Source organism: Misgurnus anguillicaudatus, chromosome 17, assembly GCF_027580225.2.
Source record: "Misgurnus anguillicaudatus chromosome 17, ASM2758022v2, whole genome shotgun sequence".
Taxonomy (NCBI): domain Eukaryota; kingdom Metazoa; phylum Chordata; class Actinopteri; order Cypriniformes; family Cobitidae; genus Misgurnus; species Misgurnus anguillicaudatus.
In genome coordinates this window covers 36,401,283-36,414,894 of record NC_073353.2, presented here as the reverse complement: position 1 = coordinate 36,414,894, position 13,612 = coordinate 36,401,283, and the positions used below count along the sequence as shown (strand labels likewise).

The 13,612-nt window shown below is 35.7% G+C and overlaps 1 protein-coding gene across 1 annotated transcript in view; it reads left to right on the top strand.

Annotated features, from left to right (window-relative positions):
* hdac4 (histone deacetylase 4) overlaps nucleotides 1–13,612 on the top strand; it is a 293,442-nt gene that overhangs the window by 183,232 nt on the left and 96,598 nt on the right. Inside the window, exons 8-12 of the mRNA XM_073854701.1 lie at nucleotides 5,561–5,689; nucleotides 8,413–8,525; nucleotides 8,821–8,937; nucleotides 9,181–9,379; nucleotides 12,781–12,974. Coding sequence (XP_073710802.1) covers nucleotides 5,561–5,689; nucleotides 8,413–8,525; nucleotides 8,821–8,937; nucleotides 9,181–9,379; nucleotides 12,781–12,974 — 752 coding nt within the window. The remainder of the gene's footprint in view (nucleotides 1–5,560; nucleotides 5,690–8,412; nucleotides 8,526–8,820; nucleotides 8,938–9,180; nucleotides 9,380–12,780; nucleotides 12,975–13,612) is intronic.

The window sequence follows — 13,612 nt, the reverse complement described above, 5'->3', positions numbered from 1 at the left end:
CTTTCAGTGGCTGGGTGAGCATCAAATATGGAAACTGATGCTTTTAAATGCACACAAAATTCATAATTTTAGCTAAGTTGAACCATCATAAATGATTTTTTTCATATTTGCTTTATGTTGCTTTGTGCATGCAAGAAAGCATGTATGAATAACACGGCTTACATATTAGTTGGGTACTTTATGAATTATGTTTCTCCTGGGAGACGTTTGCTTTGAATTGTCATTTTATTTAATGTTAATATTGGTTATGTGAAGATGATATCTAATCTGCATACACAAATGAAATGGGAAAAATGAATAAAAAGACCATGCTGGAAATTTTATAACTCAGCCCATCAAAGTGATGGATAATAATGATTTTAGTGCAACCTTTGTGCAGTTCATTACATTACAGCACGAAATAAACACCAGAATAAAATGACCAGATTTTTCCTCATTAGTCCATTCAATTGTATCGTTCCCAGACACGTTGACCAGCCAGTCAAATTCTAAGTGGAAACTTTGTCGGCAACGTCTTAGCAACCACATAGCAATACGAGCAAATACTGAAGACGGCCGTATAGCAACGCCTTGGAAACCACCCAGAACACCCTATCACTTTAGTTTTGTGCAGCCGTCACATTTTCCTGAAAATGTAAAAAAATAATTTGGTCTGCTTGTAAAAAATATAAGCTGTACTGTTGCTAATCCTTCACCCTCGCTAATGCATGGCATTAATGGCAGGATGCCGAGCTAACTTTAACAGAGATGTCTGGGAACGTTCCTATCACTTACGAGAAGTGCCACTCTTATATCTACCTTGTTTGATAAGTATAACCACAAGATTGGCTTTTCGGAACAGAAAGCTCTTTAAGGGATGATTGAAGTTATGGAAGTATGGCTTTCCCAACATACTGTAAAGCTTTTAGATAAAGTAGCATTTAAACTTGGCATAGGGGCACATGCAAAATTCATGCCTTAGAGGTATAAACTTGGCTAGGCTTTTAGCCAGGACTAAAAATAAGTCAAAATGTGAAATATTTACCTTGTTTAAATAAAGAGTAGAGCCATGCGGATTTAGTTTCACATTATGTTGTAGTTTTAGCTTTGTTCACAGGTTGTGTAGTGAACACAGTAAAAAGATTGACAGTCCATTGTTTTATAGCGGATGCACCAAAATTCTGTGCTGAAACCAAAAATTTTGGATGAAATGGACCGAAGAGTTGAAAAACCGAAGAGTAAAAAAATGTGAATAGTTTTTGTGTAATTGTTTTAATGTTAGACTTTTTAATTTCATTAATTTATTGACCATACCCCTGACCCAATAAACATTAGCAACTATATTTAAGGACCTGTTGTATTACATCCAACATGATCTCACAAAGTTCTGTGGTATAGTCACGTAATATTTTGCTCATTTATCTGTGTTATTGTCACAGATTTCCGCATTTTTCGGTGGCCGTACCACAGACTTTTTTTTCGTGTCATTGTCACGGATTGGTTACTCAACTGCTTTTTCCTATTTTTAAACAATTGTTGCTTCGGTTTAGGGTTAGATTTGGTGTTTGTGTTAGGATGTCACTTTAAGTATTGGTTCATACAATTTTTTCGGATTTATTTCAGATTTTTAAATCATTGTGGCTTGGCGTTAGGGTTAGAGTTGGGTTTGAGTAAGGATGTCATTTTATGTAAATCTAACCATAAACCGACGCAACAATGGTAAAAAAATAGGACAAAACTGTTGAGTAACCAGTCCTTGACAATGACACGGAAAAGAAAGTCTGTGGTACAGATAAATGAGCAAAATATTCCGTGACCATACCACAGAAATTTGTGAGATCAGGTTGATTACATCCTAACTGTGTGTTCACACCAGACACGTATGAAGCGAATAAATTGCGCTATTCACGCATTATTGGATGCTTAAACATTTTGAGTTAACTTGCTTCATTTGCGTGTAAAATTTGCATCATGCATGCATGAAATTCAGATGCAATTACGCTCCATTTGCCGAATTTAGCCAGCTTGTAGTCACAATATGTATGTGGGTGATTCTCACGAAAACTTGGTTTTAAAAATGTCAAGCATGAAAATGTAAAAATTGCTTAAATTTACTTTTTTTCCCACCAGACATTGAAAAACAAAGTCTGGAGTAAATGGGAACATTAATTTAAAAACTTTTACTTATCATTTAACACTTTTTGTAACATAATTTAAAAAATTAGTCCTAAAAAGTCTCATTACCGCAACAGTCAGAAAACATCAACACTGACATATTTTCAAAATGACATGACAAACCTGAAAGAACATAATTTGGAGATTCAGCACATGCATTTAAAATCAAAGTATTATGCTTCTATTCATTAAATTAACATTTAATAAGCATCTGTTGCGGTAATGATAATCAAAATGTCGTGTAAGCATTCTGACAAGACAATATTTCAAATTAACTTTAAAAATATGATCTTACCTGGTAGCCATCTTGAAGTAACTGGTCCATGTGCTTGGTCACTCAAAATCAAACTTTATTAAAATTCTGTATGTGTGCTTAAACTGTTCTCAAAAAGTGTTGCGGAGGATGAGAACATCAGGCATGGACACATAATTTTCTTAATTTTTCTTCATTAATATTATACATATTCAGTAAAAAAAATTTCTGTCATCTAAAGTAGTCTAGCAAAACATCCATTTATTTTATTTCTTAATATTTTTGTGTTAATTTGATTAAATTACAACATAACGCATGTTCAAACACAGCCGGACACATTGCGGTAATGAGAATTTCAGCAGAAAATGAGATAAAATTTACAATGATAAATTCTTATGTTGAAATCACACATTGTGCAAGGTAGAACACAGTATTGTGTTAATTCTGATGCTTTTTAATGTTACTATATTACACATTTTAAAGCTAAAATCATTAGTGCCGTGGTGTTTCAATGGTTTCGTGAGAATCACCCATGTATGTATATATTGGCAATAATTTTGTTCTCCATTATTGTTTTGTATTTCTGCATCCACTCGCTATGTTACTGGAGCAAGCTTCCAATTTATTAACGTGGCGCGAATATCCGCCAAAGTTCAGATTTTTGAATTGCGCGAATCTGCATTACATGCATCATACGCCCGAAAGGCTCAGCTTGCACCATGTCATTCGAATGAAGCGTTAAGCGCGAGAGATTTACATGTTAAGTCAATGCAGGATGTCTATTGTGTTTTTGCATTGACTTAACATGTAAATCACTCGCACTTAACGCTTCATTCGCATCTGGGGTTAACGCACCATAAGAGTCATGCACAAGTCTCCGACACTAGAGACACAAACAAGATTTTTGCTGCATCCCTATTGTTTTGCATTTACATTTATGCATTTAGCAGATCATTTTATCCAAATATTACTTAAGGTGCATTCAAAGTATGGGATTCAAACCCATTACTAATGCAATTCCCTACCAGTCAAGCTAATGCTCAGGTAAACACATCAGCAGAGAAAGTCCAGAACTGAATTACTGTTTCAAATAGGCATGACCCTCACTGTGAACGGTTTCATCTTGGTTTAATACCAACCAGGCCTGTATGCTGCCTCTGTGTCAGGCCTGTTCTGACTCGCTTCATCACGCTCCCAAGAGCGTGCGTGTTTGCAAACTGTTTAACAGAAAGCATTCTCCAGTGCGGGTATTCATTTGCAGAGTTTACACGTAGACGGAGTTGATTAAACTTTGGGCGAGTTGCTGTGCCAAGCTGGAAGTTGTTCAGTTGCTGGTTTGCATCGTATTTCTGAGAGAATCAGAGTTCATGAGCACAATGTGTGGCCTGAGAGACTCTCCATTGCGAGGATTAATTCGATGTTTGGATACTTGGTTATTTAACAGTTCTGCAGAATCGGTCTTTAAGGTTCAACTCCACAATTTAGCAGTGTGCGTTTCTCATATCTGAGGTCTTGAGAGCAGGCAAAGCGTGTGTGTTTATAGCACACTGATGTGAAAATGTCTATTATCCTTTTCCAATACCCTACCGAGCCCCGGTTTGTTTTGTTTTGTGTGTAGGTAGTGGAAATGATCTCTTGATTTCGCTTCACCACTCAAAACATCTCAGTGGTTTGGGGAAAAAATGTACCAAAGGATTTTTTTATACCAGTGGATAAAGTCTGCTACAAAACCTAGATTTAAAAACCTCATAAGCATACTTATGATATGGGTGATTCTCAAGAAAACTTGGTTTTAAAATGTCAAGCATGAAAATGTAAAAATTGCTTAAATTTACTTTTTTTACCACCAGACATTGAAAAACAAAGTCTGGAGTAAATCGGAACATTAATTTAAAAACTTTTGCTTATCATTTAACACTTTTTGTAACATAATTTTAAAAATTAGTCCTAAAAAATCTCATTACCGCAACAGTCAGAAAACATCAACACTGACATATTTTCAAAATGACATGACAAACCGGAAAGAACATAATTTGGAGATTCTGCACATGCATTTAAAATCAAAGTATTATGCTTCTATTAATTAAATTAACATTTAATAAGCATCTGTTGCGGTAATGATAATCAAAATGTTGTGTAAGCATTCTGACAAGACAATATTTCAAATTAACTGTAAAAAAAAAGATCTTACCTGGTAGCCATCTTGAAGTAACTGGTCCATGTGCTTGGTCACTCAAAATCAAACTTTATTAAAATTCTGTATGTGTGCTTAAACTGTTCTCAAAAAGTGTTGCGGAGGATGAGAACATCAGGCATGGACACATCATTTTCCTAATTTTTCTTCATTATTATTATACATGAATATTCAGTAAATATTTTTTCTGTCATCTATAGTAGTCTAGCAAAACATCCATTTATTTTTGTTCTTAATATTTTTGTGTTAATTTGATTAAATTACAACATAACGCATGTTCAAACACAGCCGGACACATTGCGGTAATGAGAATTTCAGCAGAAAATGAGATAAAATTTACAATTATAAATTCTTATGTTGAAATCACACATTGTGCAAGGTAGAACACAGTATTGTGTTAATTCTGATGCTTTTTAATGTTACTATATTACACATTTTAAAGCTAAAATAATTAGTGCCGTGGTGTTTCAATGGTTTCGTGAGAATCACCCATATGTTGGCAACACCTTATTTTACAAATTCAAGCATTGCATGATGAAACTGTTGTGCAGAAGGCAATCCCATGATGCATTTTGACAAATGTTGATTTTACAACCAAACTAAATACTTTAGTTTAACACATTTGAATATTTTATCCAATGTTTGTGTGTGCTTGGTATTTTTATGCTCATTATGTATACAGTATGCTAAGTAGGACAAACTAAACTGTGAAACTGTTTAATACTGTTTGGATGACAGAGGTACCACATGTCTCATCAGTCACTTTTAAGGTTGCATTTGGGTTAGGATGCTGTGGATGCATCACCTGACAATGCAGGCATTAGACATCTCAGTAGGTTTTTTCGTTGTGATGTTGTGTTGTGATGCCACACAGAAAGGTCCTACAGCAACATGTATCCTGCTGTTTTAAAACATTATAACAGAATATCTGACTTGTTTTTTTTTTTCTCGTCCCTCAGCTTCTGAGCCTAACCTGAAGCTTCGATCCAGACTGAAACAGAAAGTGACAGAACGCAGAAGTAGCCCGCTGCTGCGAAGAAAGGACGGGCCTATCACCACTGCTAAGAAACGCTCACTTGACCTGGCAGGTGAGTGAATTCATTACAAGACTTCCATAGCAAACCTTTAAATTAGGACTGTCAAATGACTAATCCCACACAAAATGAAAGTTTGTGTTTGAATAATGGCTAATTATTTTGCATATGAAGAGTTTGGTTCCAAAACGAAAAAACTCTGTTTTAAAGGGCACCTATTTCATTGCTAAAAAATAATGTTATTTTGTGTATTTGGTATAAACAATGTGTTCAAAAAACACATTATTTTACACATACCATACATCTTTAAAGCTCCAGATATCCCTGCCTTCCTCAAACGCTCTAATTTTGTACAAAACTCACCGATCTGAAAAGCTCGTGTCCCTGCAATACTTAGTATTTTTGTCTTGTTTTCAGTAAAAATATCCAAAAAGTCTTTAATTAAGATGTATTTTCTTGATGAGCAAAATGACCTAGAAAAATAAGTCACATTTTTTAAACAACAAATATAAAATTTAAGTGAATTTGTGCTTAAAACAAGCAAAACAAAAATGCCAAGGGAATAAGAAACATTTTCTTGAATTAAGTGTTTATGAAAAAAAGTAAACTTATTTCAAGAATTTTTTTCATATTCCATTTGCAGTTTTTTTTACTTGTTTTAAGCACTAATTTACGTAGGGGTGGTTTTCCGGACAGAACACTGTAAAAATTATTTTCAAAAAAAAAAACTTAGTATTTGTGTCTTGTTTTCAGTAAAAATATCTACAAATTCTTAAATTAAGATGCTTTTTCTTAATGAGCAGAACAACCCAAGAAAATAAGTCTAGTTTTTAGACCAAAAAATATCAAACTTAAATGATTTTGTGCATAAAACAAGCAAGAAAATCTGCCAATGGGGTAAGCAAAAAAATCTTGAAAATTTTTCATAAACACTAAATTCAAGAAAAATGTAAGAAAAAATTGCTTACCCCATTGGCAGATTTTTTTGCTTGATTTATGAACAAAATCACTTAAATTAGATAGTCTAAAAACTAGACTTATTTTCTTGGGTCGTTTTGCTCATCAAGAAAAAGCATCTTAATATAAGAATTTTTAGATAGTTTTACTGAAAACAAGACAAAAATACTAAGTAAGAAAGTAATTTTTTTGCACTGTGATTGCCAGCTTATCTGTATGTTGTGATTGGCCTAAATACCTTTGACGTCAGTCGGAAATGTAACGCTCCTTACCATGTTTTAAAGATTCGCTCACAATGCAATGCTGGCATAGGCTGTATTTTAGAAGCGAGAGGAACCGTCCTGTCCACGTCAACAGGCCCAGGTAGTAAACTGTTGCCTACAATCCGTGTGTTTGTTGTAGTCCAAGAAAAGAGATTTACGCTGGAAATGATAACTCGCGTCATTGTTTACTTTGGGGTTTGTACCTTTTGCATATCGTTAACATGTACTAATACACACTTACACACCGAAGGAAATGTAAAATCGTGAATCGGACCCTAGGTGCCCTTTAAATTTTTGGACCAAAACATGTTTATTTTTATGTTAGCATGTTTTTATTGTGCTACTTAGCTGTATTTTTTTTTAGTTATGAATGCTTAAGTAAGAGCGAGAGGAGGCTACGCGTTGGGTGGTTCTTCGCCTCTACGTCGTGCATTAAAACCCTTTAATGCATGGCTACCCGTGCATTATCCCTCTTATACCTTGGTAATTTGCCAAGTTAAAGCAACACTATGTAGTTTCCATGTAAAAATGACTTACAGCTCCCCCATGTGGTTGAAAAGCGCAACAGTGCCTGGTATCAGACACTCTTCTGCAGGCAGGGGAAGGGGCGGGGCTGTGTTTCCTACCCTCCACCGCCACTTTCAGAGTGTGCTTGTAGCAGCTAGGATGCTGCTCAGGTTGCAGCAACAGTACAATTTGTCCAGTTAAAAGTTGTTCTATCACTGAAATAATTTTAGAGATATTATTTAAAGGTAAAAAAACTACATAGTGTTGCTTTAAAGCTGTAATTAATGTTAACAGTGTCATTTTTAACAGACGGGTAAAAATGATGGTCATTTTCCTAAGTTTCCGTCCACTTTAAATAAAGTAGTGCCATTGTATTGCTTTTATTTAAATGAATTATCAGTTTTATTTAAATTCATTATTAAAAGAGAGAGACAGAGAACTGAAAGAGAAGGACCCGAGAGAGAGAGAGAGAGAGAGACACACTTTAAAGAGAGACGCACTCACGTCTCACTCGCTTTCTCGCTCGCTCGCTCTCTCTCTCTCTCTCTCTCTCTCTCTGCAAGTGTAACTGTGTTACTATGGTTACCAGTGTTTATAGTAGCGATTCATTTCTAACTGTAATCAAACTGACTGGAACTACCTGTGCATTAAACGGTTTTGATGCACACCTTCCAGCCAATCAGAATCGAGTATTTAAACAGACCATGGTATAAATCAAAACAGTTTGTTTGCTATTAACTCTTTCCAAAAATTGCAATTATCTCTCAAAATTTGGTATTTTTGAAGAACCTACCCATATTTGGAAGGTGATAAAAGAGAAAAATGAAGGTAGGATGAAAGATTTTTTTTTTTAAAGATGATGGTCTGTTCTTTCATTTGATATATTGAATGTTTATATATTTAAAGAAGAACATTTTCTGGAATGCATTAAACTTTTGTGAAAATCATGAAAAATGCTGGCGCTGGCAAATCATATATAAATAATCTGAGACTAGTTCAGCATTGACACAAAGTTCAGTGTTGAAGTTCAAGTTGTGTTTTCTTTTCCAGAATCTGCATGCAACAGTGCTCCTGGTTCTGGTCCAAGTTCACCCAACAACAGTTCAAACAACATCACCAATGAGAACGGCATCACTGGATCCATCTCCAACAGTACAATGGAGGTACAGCTCAGTGCATACTTTACACTACTGCTGTGTGCTACAATGTTATTCTGAAGACATTTTTCCCCAAACATTTTTGCCCTTAGAAGGCTTATCTCTTATCTAATTCTCTGTTAGGAAGCTCCGAGTATTAGGGATGTTACTCTGGGAAGTTTTCCTGGCTTTTACCGTGCATGTTTCTCAGACACGGACAGTCTCTCTTCTGTCAGCGGGGTCCGGGGAACAGCTAGACAGCTGTTTATTTTCACGCGTAGGGTTTATTTATCCGTGCATATGTTTGCTTGTGTCGTTTCAGACATCTTTGGCACACAGACTGGCGGGCAGAGAGGGTCCTGTTAGCCAGCTGTCTCTCTACACATCACCATCCCTTCCCAACATCACTCTGGGCCTGCCAGCCACAGGCCCTTCCAGCGTGAGTCTATCTCAAATTCTCCATCACTGAGGGCCAGCTTGTGTATACCAGACCATCAGGGGGCCTTATGGAGCTTTTCAGCTCGGTTGCATTTTAAAAAGAACCTTTTGAGACACAATGACTTACTGACGCAAGCAACGTCCTCTAGGAAATACAAATCTAAGGCTCCTGTTGATTTACGAGTGACTGGATTCTTTTCGTTTTACGATCGCACTCTCTCTTTTACTCTCTCTGTTTAAATAGGTGGCATCCGGCCAGCCGGATGGTGACAGGTTGGCAATGCCAGGCTTGCAGCCAGGAATGCCCATAACCACTCCTTTCCTGCCAGGTGCCCACCTGCCTTCTTACCTGGCGGCATCTACCTTAGAGCGAGACGGCAGCTCTGCACACAACACTTATCTTCAGCATATGGTGCTTCTGGAGCAGAACTCCCTTGTCACGGGTCAGTGTCAGTCATAATTACTCAGCTCTGATCTTATCGAGATTTCAGATTCATCAGTTGAGATTGGAAACTTTACGAGCCACGCTTATTTATGAAAATTTTTAGGATGAAAACAGCAATAGTTGTGCATATTTAAAATTTGTTTCCTATAAATGTAATTTCTCGTAAAAGACATTTATTATTGATCGTTACAGCAGCAGTGACATAAACAAACGGCTTTTGTGGTCCATACTTAACTTCAGGTACACCGCAAAAAATTACTTTATTACTTAGAATTTCTTTTTTGTTTTCAGTACAAATCAGTGGCGGCTGGTGACTGCTCTTCAGAGTGGCACGAATTTAAAATATGTGTTCAAAGTGTCGTGTATTGCTTGTGTTTTCAAAATATGTGTTTGTTGCGTAATGTGAACCATGTGAAATTGTTTATGTTAAAAGAGACGCTCACATTCACAAAATACACGCAAGACACTCCCTTAAAAGTAAACTCTGATTACGCATGAGATTATGCGAGTATCTGGCAACCGCAAGCGTCTCTTTTATCATAAACCCCTTAGACTCATCTGCAGCAGGCTCTTATTTTGACAAGACACGTGATGCACATAGGTTCACTTGACGTGCCGAACACATATTTTGAAATGACGAACCACACACATGACGGGCTACATACATCATGTGATGAGCTTCGCATCGTGCGCCCTCAAAAAAGAAGTGAACAGCCGCCACTGGTACAAATATCAAAAAATTCTTAAATCAAAATACGTTTACTTGATGAGCAAAATGACCTAAGAAAATAAGAAAAAAGTTACTTTTTTTTATAAAAAGATCAAATTTAATTGATTTTGTGCTTAAAATAAGCAAAAAATATGGCAATGGGGTAAAAAAAGGTTTTCTTGAATGTTTAAGAAAAAAGTAAAATTCCCGTAAATGTGATATTTTTTTGACTTATTTTCTAAGGTTATTTTGCTTACCAAGAAAATGTATTTTGATTTAAGAATTTTTATTTATACTTAAAATATACATTTCTTAGTATTTTTGTCTTGTTTTCAGTAAAAATATCAAAAAATTCTTACATTAAGATGCTTTTTCTTGATGAGCAAAATTACCTTAGAAATTAGTCTTGTTTTTGGGCCAAAAATATCAAATATAAGTGATTTTGTGCATAAAACAAGCAACAAAATCTGCCAATGCAGTAAGCACATTTTTCTGGAATTTTTCTTGAATTTAGTGTTTAGATTTTGTTGCTTGTTATATGCACAAAATCACTTAAATTAAAATTTTTGGTCTAAAACTAGACTTATTTTCTTGGGTCGTTTTGCTCATCAAGAAAAAGCATCTTAAAATAAGAATTTTTTAGATATTTTTACTGAAAACAAGAAAAAATACACTTAAGAATAAAAATATTTTTTTCCGTTTGGCTGCCAAACCTCTCTTTGCACAGTGGTGATCGTCTCCCATTGTTTTTATGAAATCAAATTTTTTACATTTTCGGCAAGATATTTTTTCCAGAGGTCAGTTTAGCAACTACACTGCAAAAAATTATTTTCAAGAAAAAAATTCTTAGTATTTTTGTCTTGTTTTCAGCAAAAATATCTTAAAATTCTTAAATTAAGATGGTCTAGATTTTAGACCAAAAACATCAAATTTAAATGATTTTGTGCATAAAACAAGCAAAAAAATCTGCCAATAGGGTAAGCACAAAAATCTTGAACATTTTTCTTAAACACTAAATTCAAGAAAAATTTGCTTATCCTATTGGGAGATTTTTTGCTTGCTCAAAAAGCCCACTCCCTTTTAATAATAACAGTAACAATTGTTCTCGTTCATACATGTACTGTATTTCCGGTGAAAAGACATACTTAATTTGTTGGTACCAGTGTTGGTAAAATAAAGAGATAGGATCTAATAATAAATTTTAATTCGAACAATATTTGAGAAGCTCAGATGCAAAATCTGCTAAATGCCACCTGCGTCAAAAATTAGTTAATGATGTTAACCGAATTCTTTCTGCATGAATTATATGTTTATCAAATACTTTTGCTTCAAATCGGCTTAAAGGGATAATTCACAGCTTACGGTACCCATTGACGTCCATAGTATTTGCTTGCCCTACTATGGAAGTCAGTGGGTACCATCAACTACTGTATGTGTTTACCATCATTTATCAAAATATCTTCTTTTGTTTTCTCCAGAAGAAGGAAAGTCATACATGTTTCTAACAACGTGGGTGATAGAATTTTTTTTTTGGGGGTGAACTATACCTTTAATCCCGGCCTCTGGCAATTCAGAAATACTGCTTTGTTGGCAGAATCTGATAAAAAATGCTCATTTACAAGAAAACATGTCATATGCACTTGAAGGGTATATTATATAACTGAAGGTAAATAAAGCAGACGTACATAGTGGTCTTGTGGGCACAGTAGCATAATGATGATGATAATATACTCCATTATGACTTTTACAAGTAAACTTTACGAAGATTAATAAGTGAACCGAGTCAGGGAGAAAATTAAATAATATAAACAAATGATATGATCCCTTTAATTTCTCACAGTGAAACAAATGGTCTGATATAAATGATAAAAATCTGTGTTCTCATTGAGGATGTATTGTAGAGCATCCACCATAGGTGATGGAGAACCCTTTATAAATTGGATTCAATTTCTTTTGATACGCACTGAAAAAGGCTCATTTTAATCAAATTACTCATAGACGGTGTTAATTAGCCTCCTGATGTGCCGGGAATGATTTCATAAGAGGCAGGAGAGGGAGGGCAGCAATAAGAAGGGGTCAATACTCATTCTGAGAACAAGAGAGACGCCTCGCTGGCGCAGTCAATTCAAACTAATGATTTGTGCCATCACGGACCATCACTTTAAAGGGTGGATCTCTTTTCTCCACCCACTGTTATTGAGAGAGACAAACGAGTCCAGCGTGAACAAGAAGGTCAAGTCGTGGGGAGAAGAAGTGATTGAAAGTGTATCTGGAGTGTAGTTTTCAAACTAAATATATATATGGCTGTTATTCTGGTGATCCATCACTAGGGTGTAGTTGTAACTTTTGTTTATTTCATGGCTCTCTGCATTCCTCACGTCTGATTGGCCGGTTCACAGTATAATAGTTAGATAATAACTGTATGTAGTAGTTTATAATTGTTTTTTAATTGATTTGAATTCAAATCAATATGATTTGCCTTCATATATATATTGACTTTGTACATTCCTCCGGTTATTGCAGAATAAGTGGGTTGAATCGAGTTCACCATGTTGCAAGTTTTGGAAATGTTATTCCTCTGCGAGCGAACGCAGATGAGGTGTTAATTAGCTTTTACCAGCACGAAGGGCTGAGCGTTAACCGCAGTCTGGTTTACAGTATAACCCAACGTCCATGTGTTTCGTCTCCAGGTCTAGGGGGCGTGGGCCTGCAGTCACATCCCATCCACAAGCTTCGACAGCATCGGCCCCTGGGTCGCACGCAGTCGGCCCCTCTGCCCCAAAACGCCCAGGCCCTGCAGCAGCTGGTGGTTCAACAGCAACATCAGCAGTTCCTCGAGAAACACAAGCAACAGTTCCAACAGCAGCAACTTCACATCAGCAAGGTACAGCGCTCTGTCTCCTCTTATCACCATGGCAACCGGCAGGATGTGCATTCCTTTTATGGTCAGAGCGGAAGCATAGTGAAATGTGTTAAACGGTGCTTTTATTGGCTGTTTAATACTAACACATTTACTTTATGGTTATTGCTTTGCTTAGTCAGATAATTAACATCTTACCTAGTGTACAATATGCAAATTCAAGTCTCTCATGTATAAAATAAACGGTGCAATGTTGCAATATACACTGTTAAGAGTTTGAAAAGCAGCAGTAGCAAACCTACATAAAAAATACTGTACTATACTTCAGTTTTACTATAGTCAACTGTAATAAATTGTGGTATACTGTAGTATATTATAGTGATTACTTAGTTAGGGATAATGTATAGGCAACAGGGCTTATTTCACGATAACAACCTGCTGACTGTTCATTATCCTGATAGTACACAGCTGTTTCCATCATAAGGTAAGGTAAATATCGATTTATTTGCTTATTTTTAACGAATGCAGACCTTTTGCCAGAAAAACACGTTTATTTTTTAAAAATAACTCTTTGGTGTCCCCAGAGTACATATGTGAAGTTTTAGCTCAAAATACCATATAGATAATTTATTATAGCATGTAAAAATTGCCACTTTGTAGGT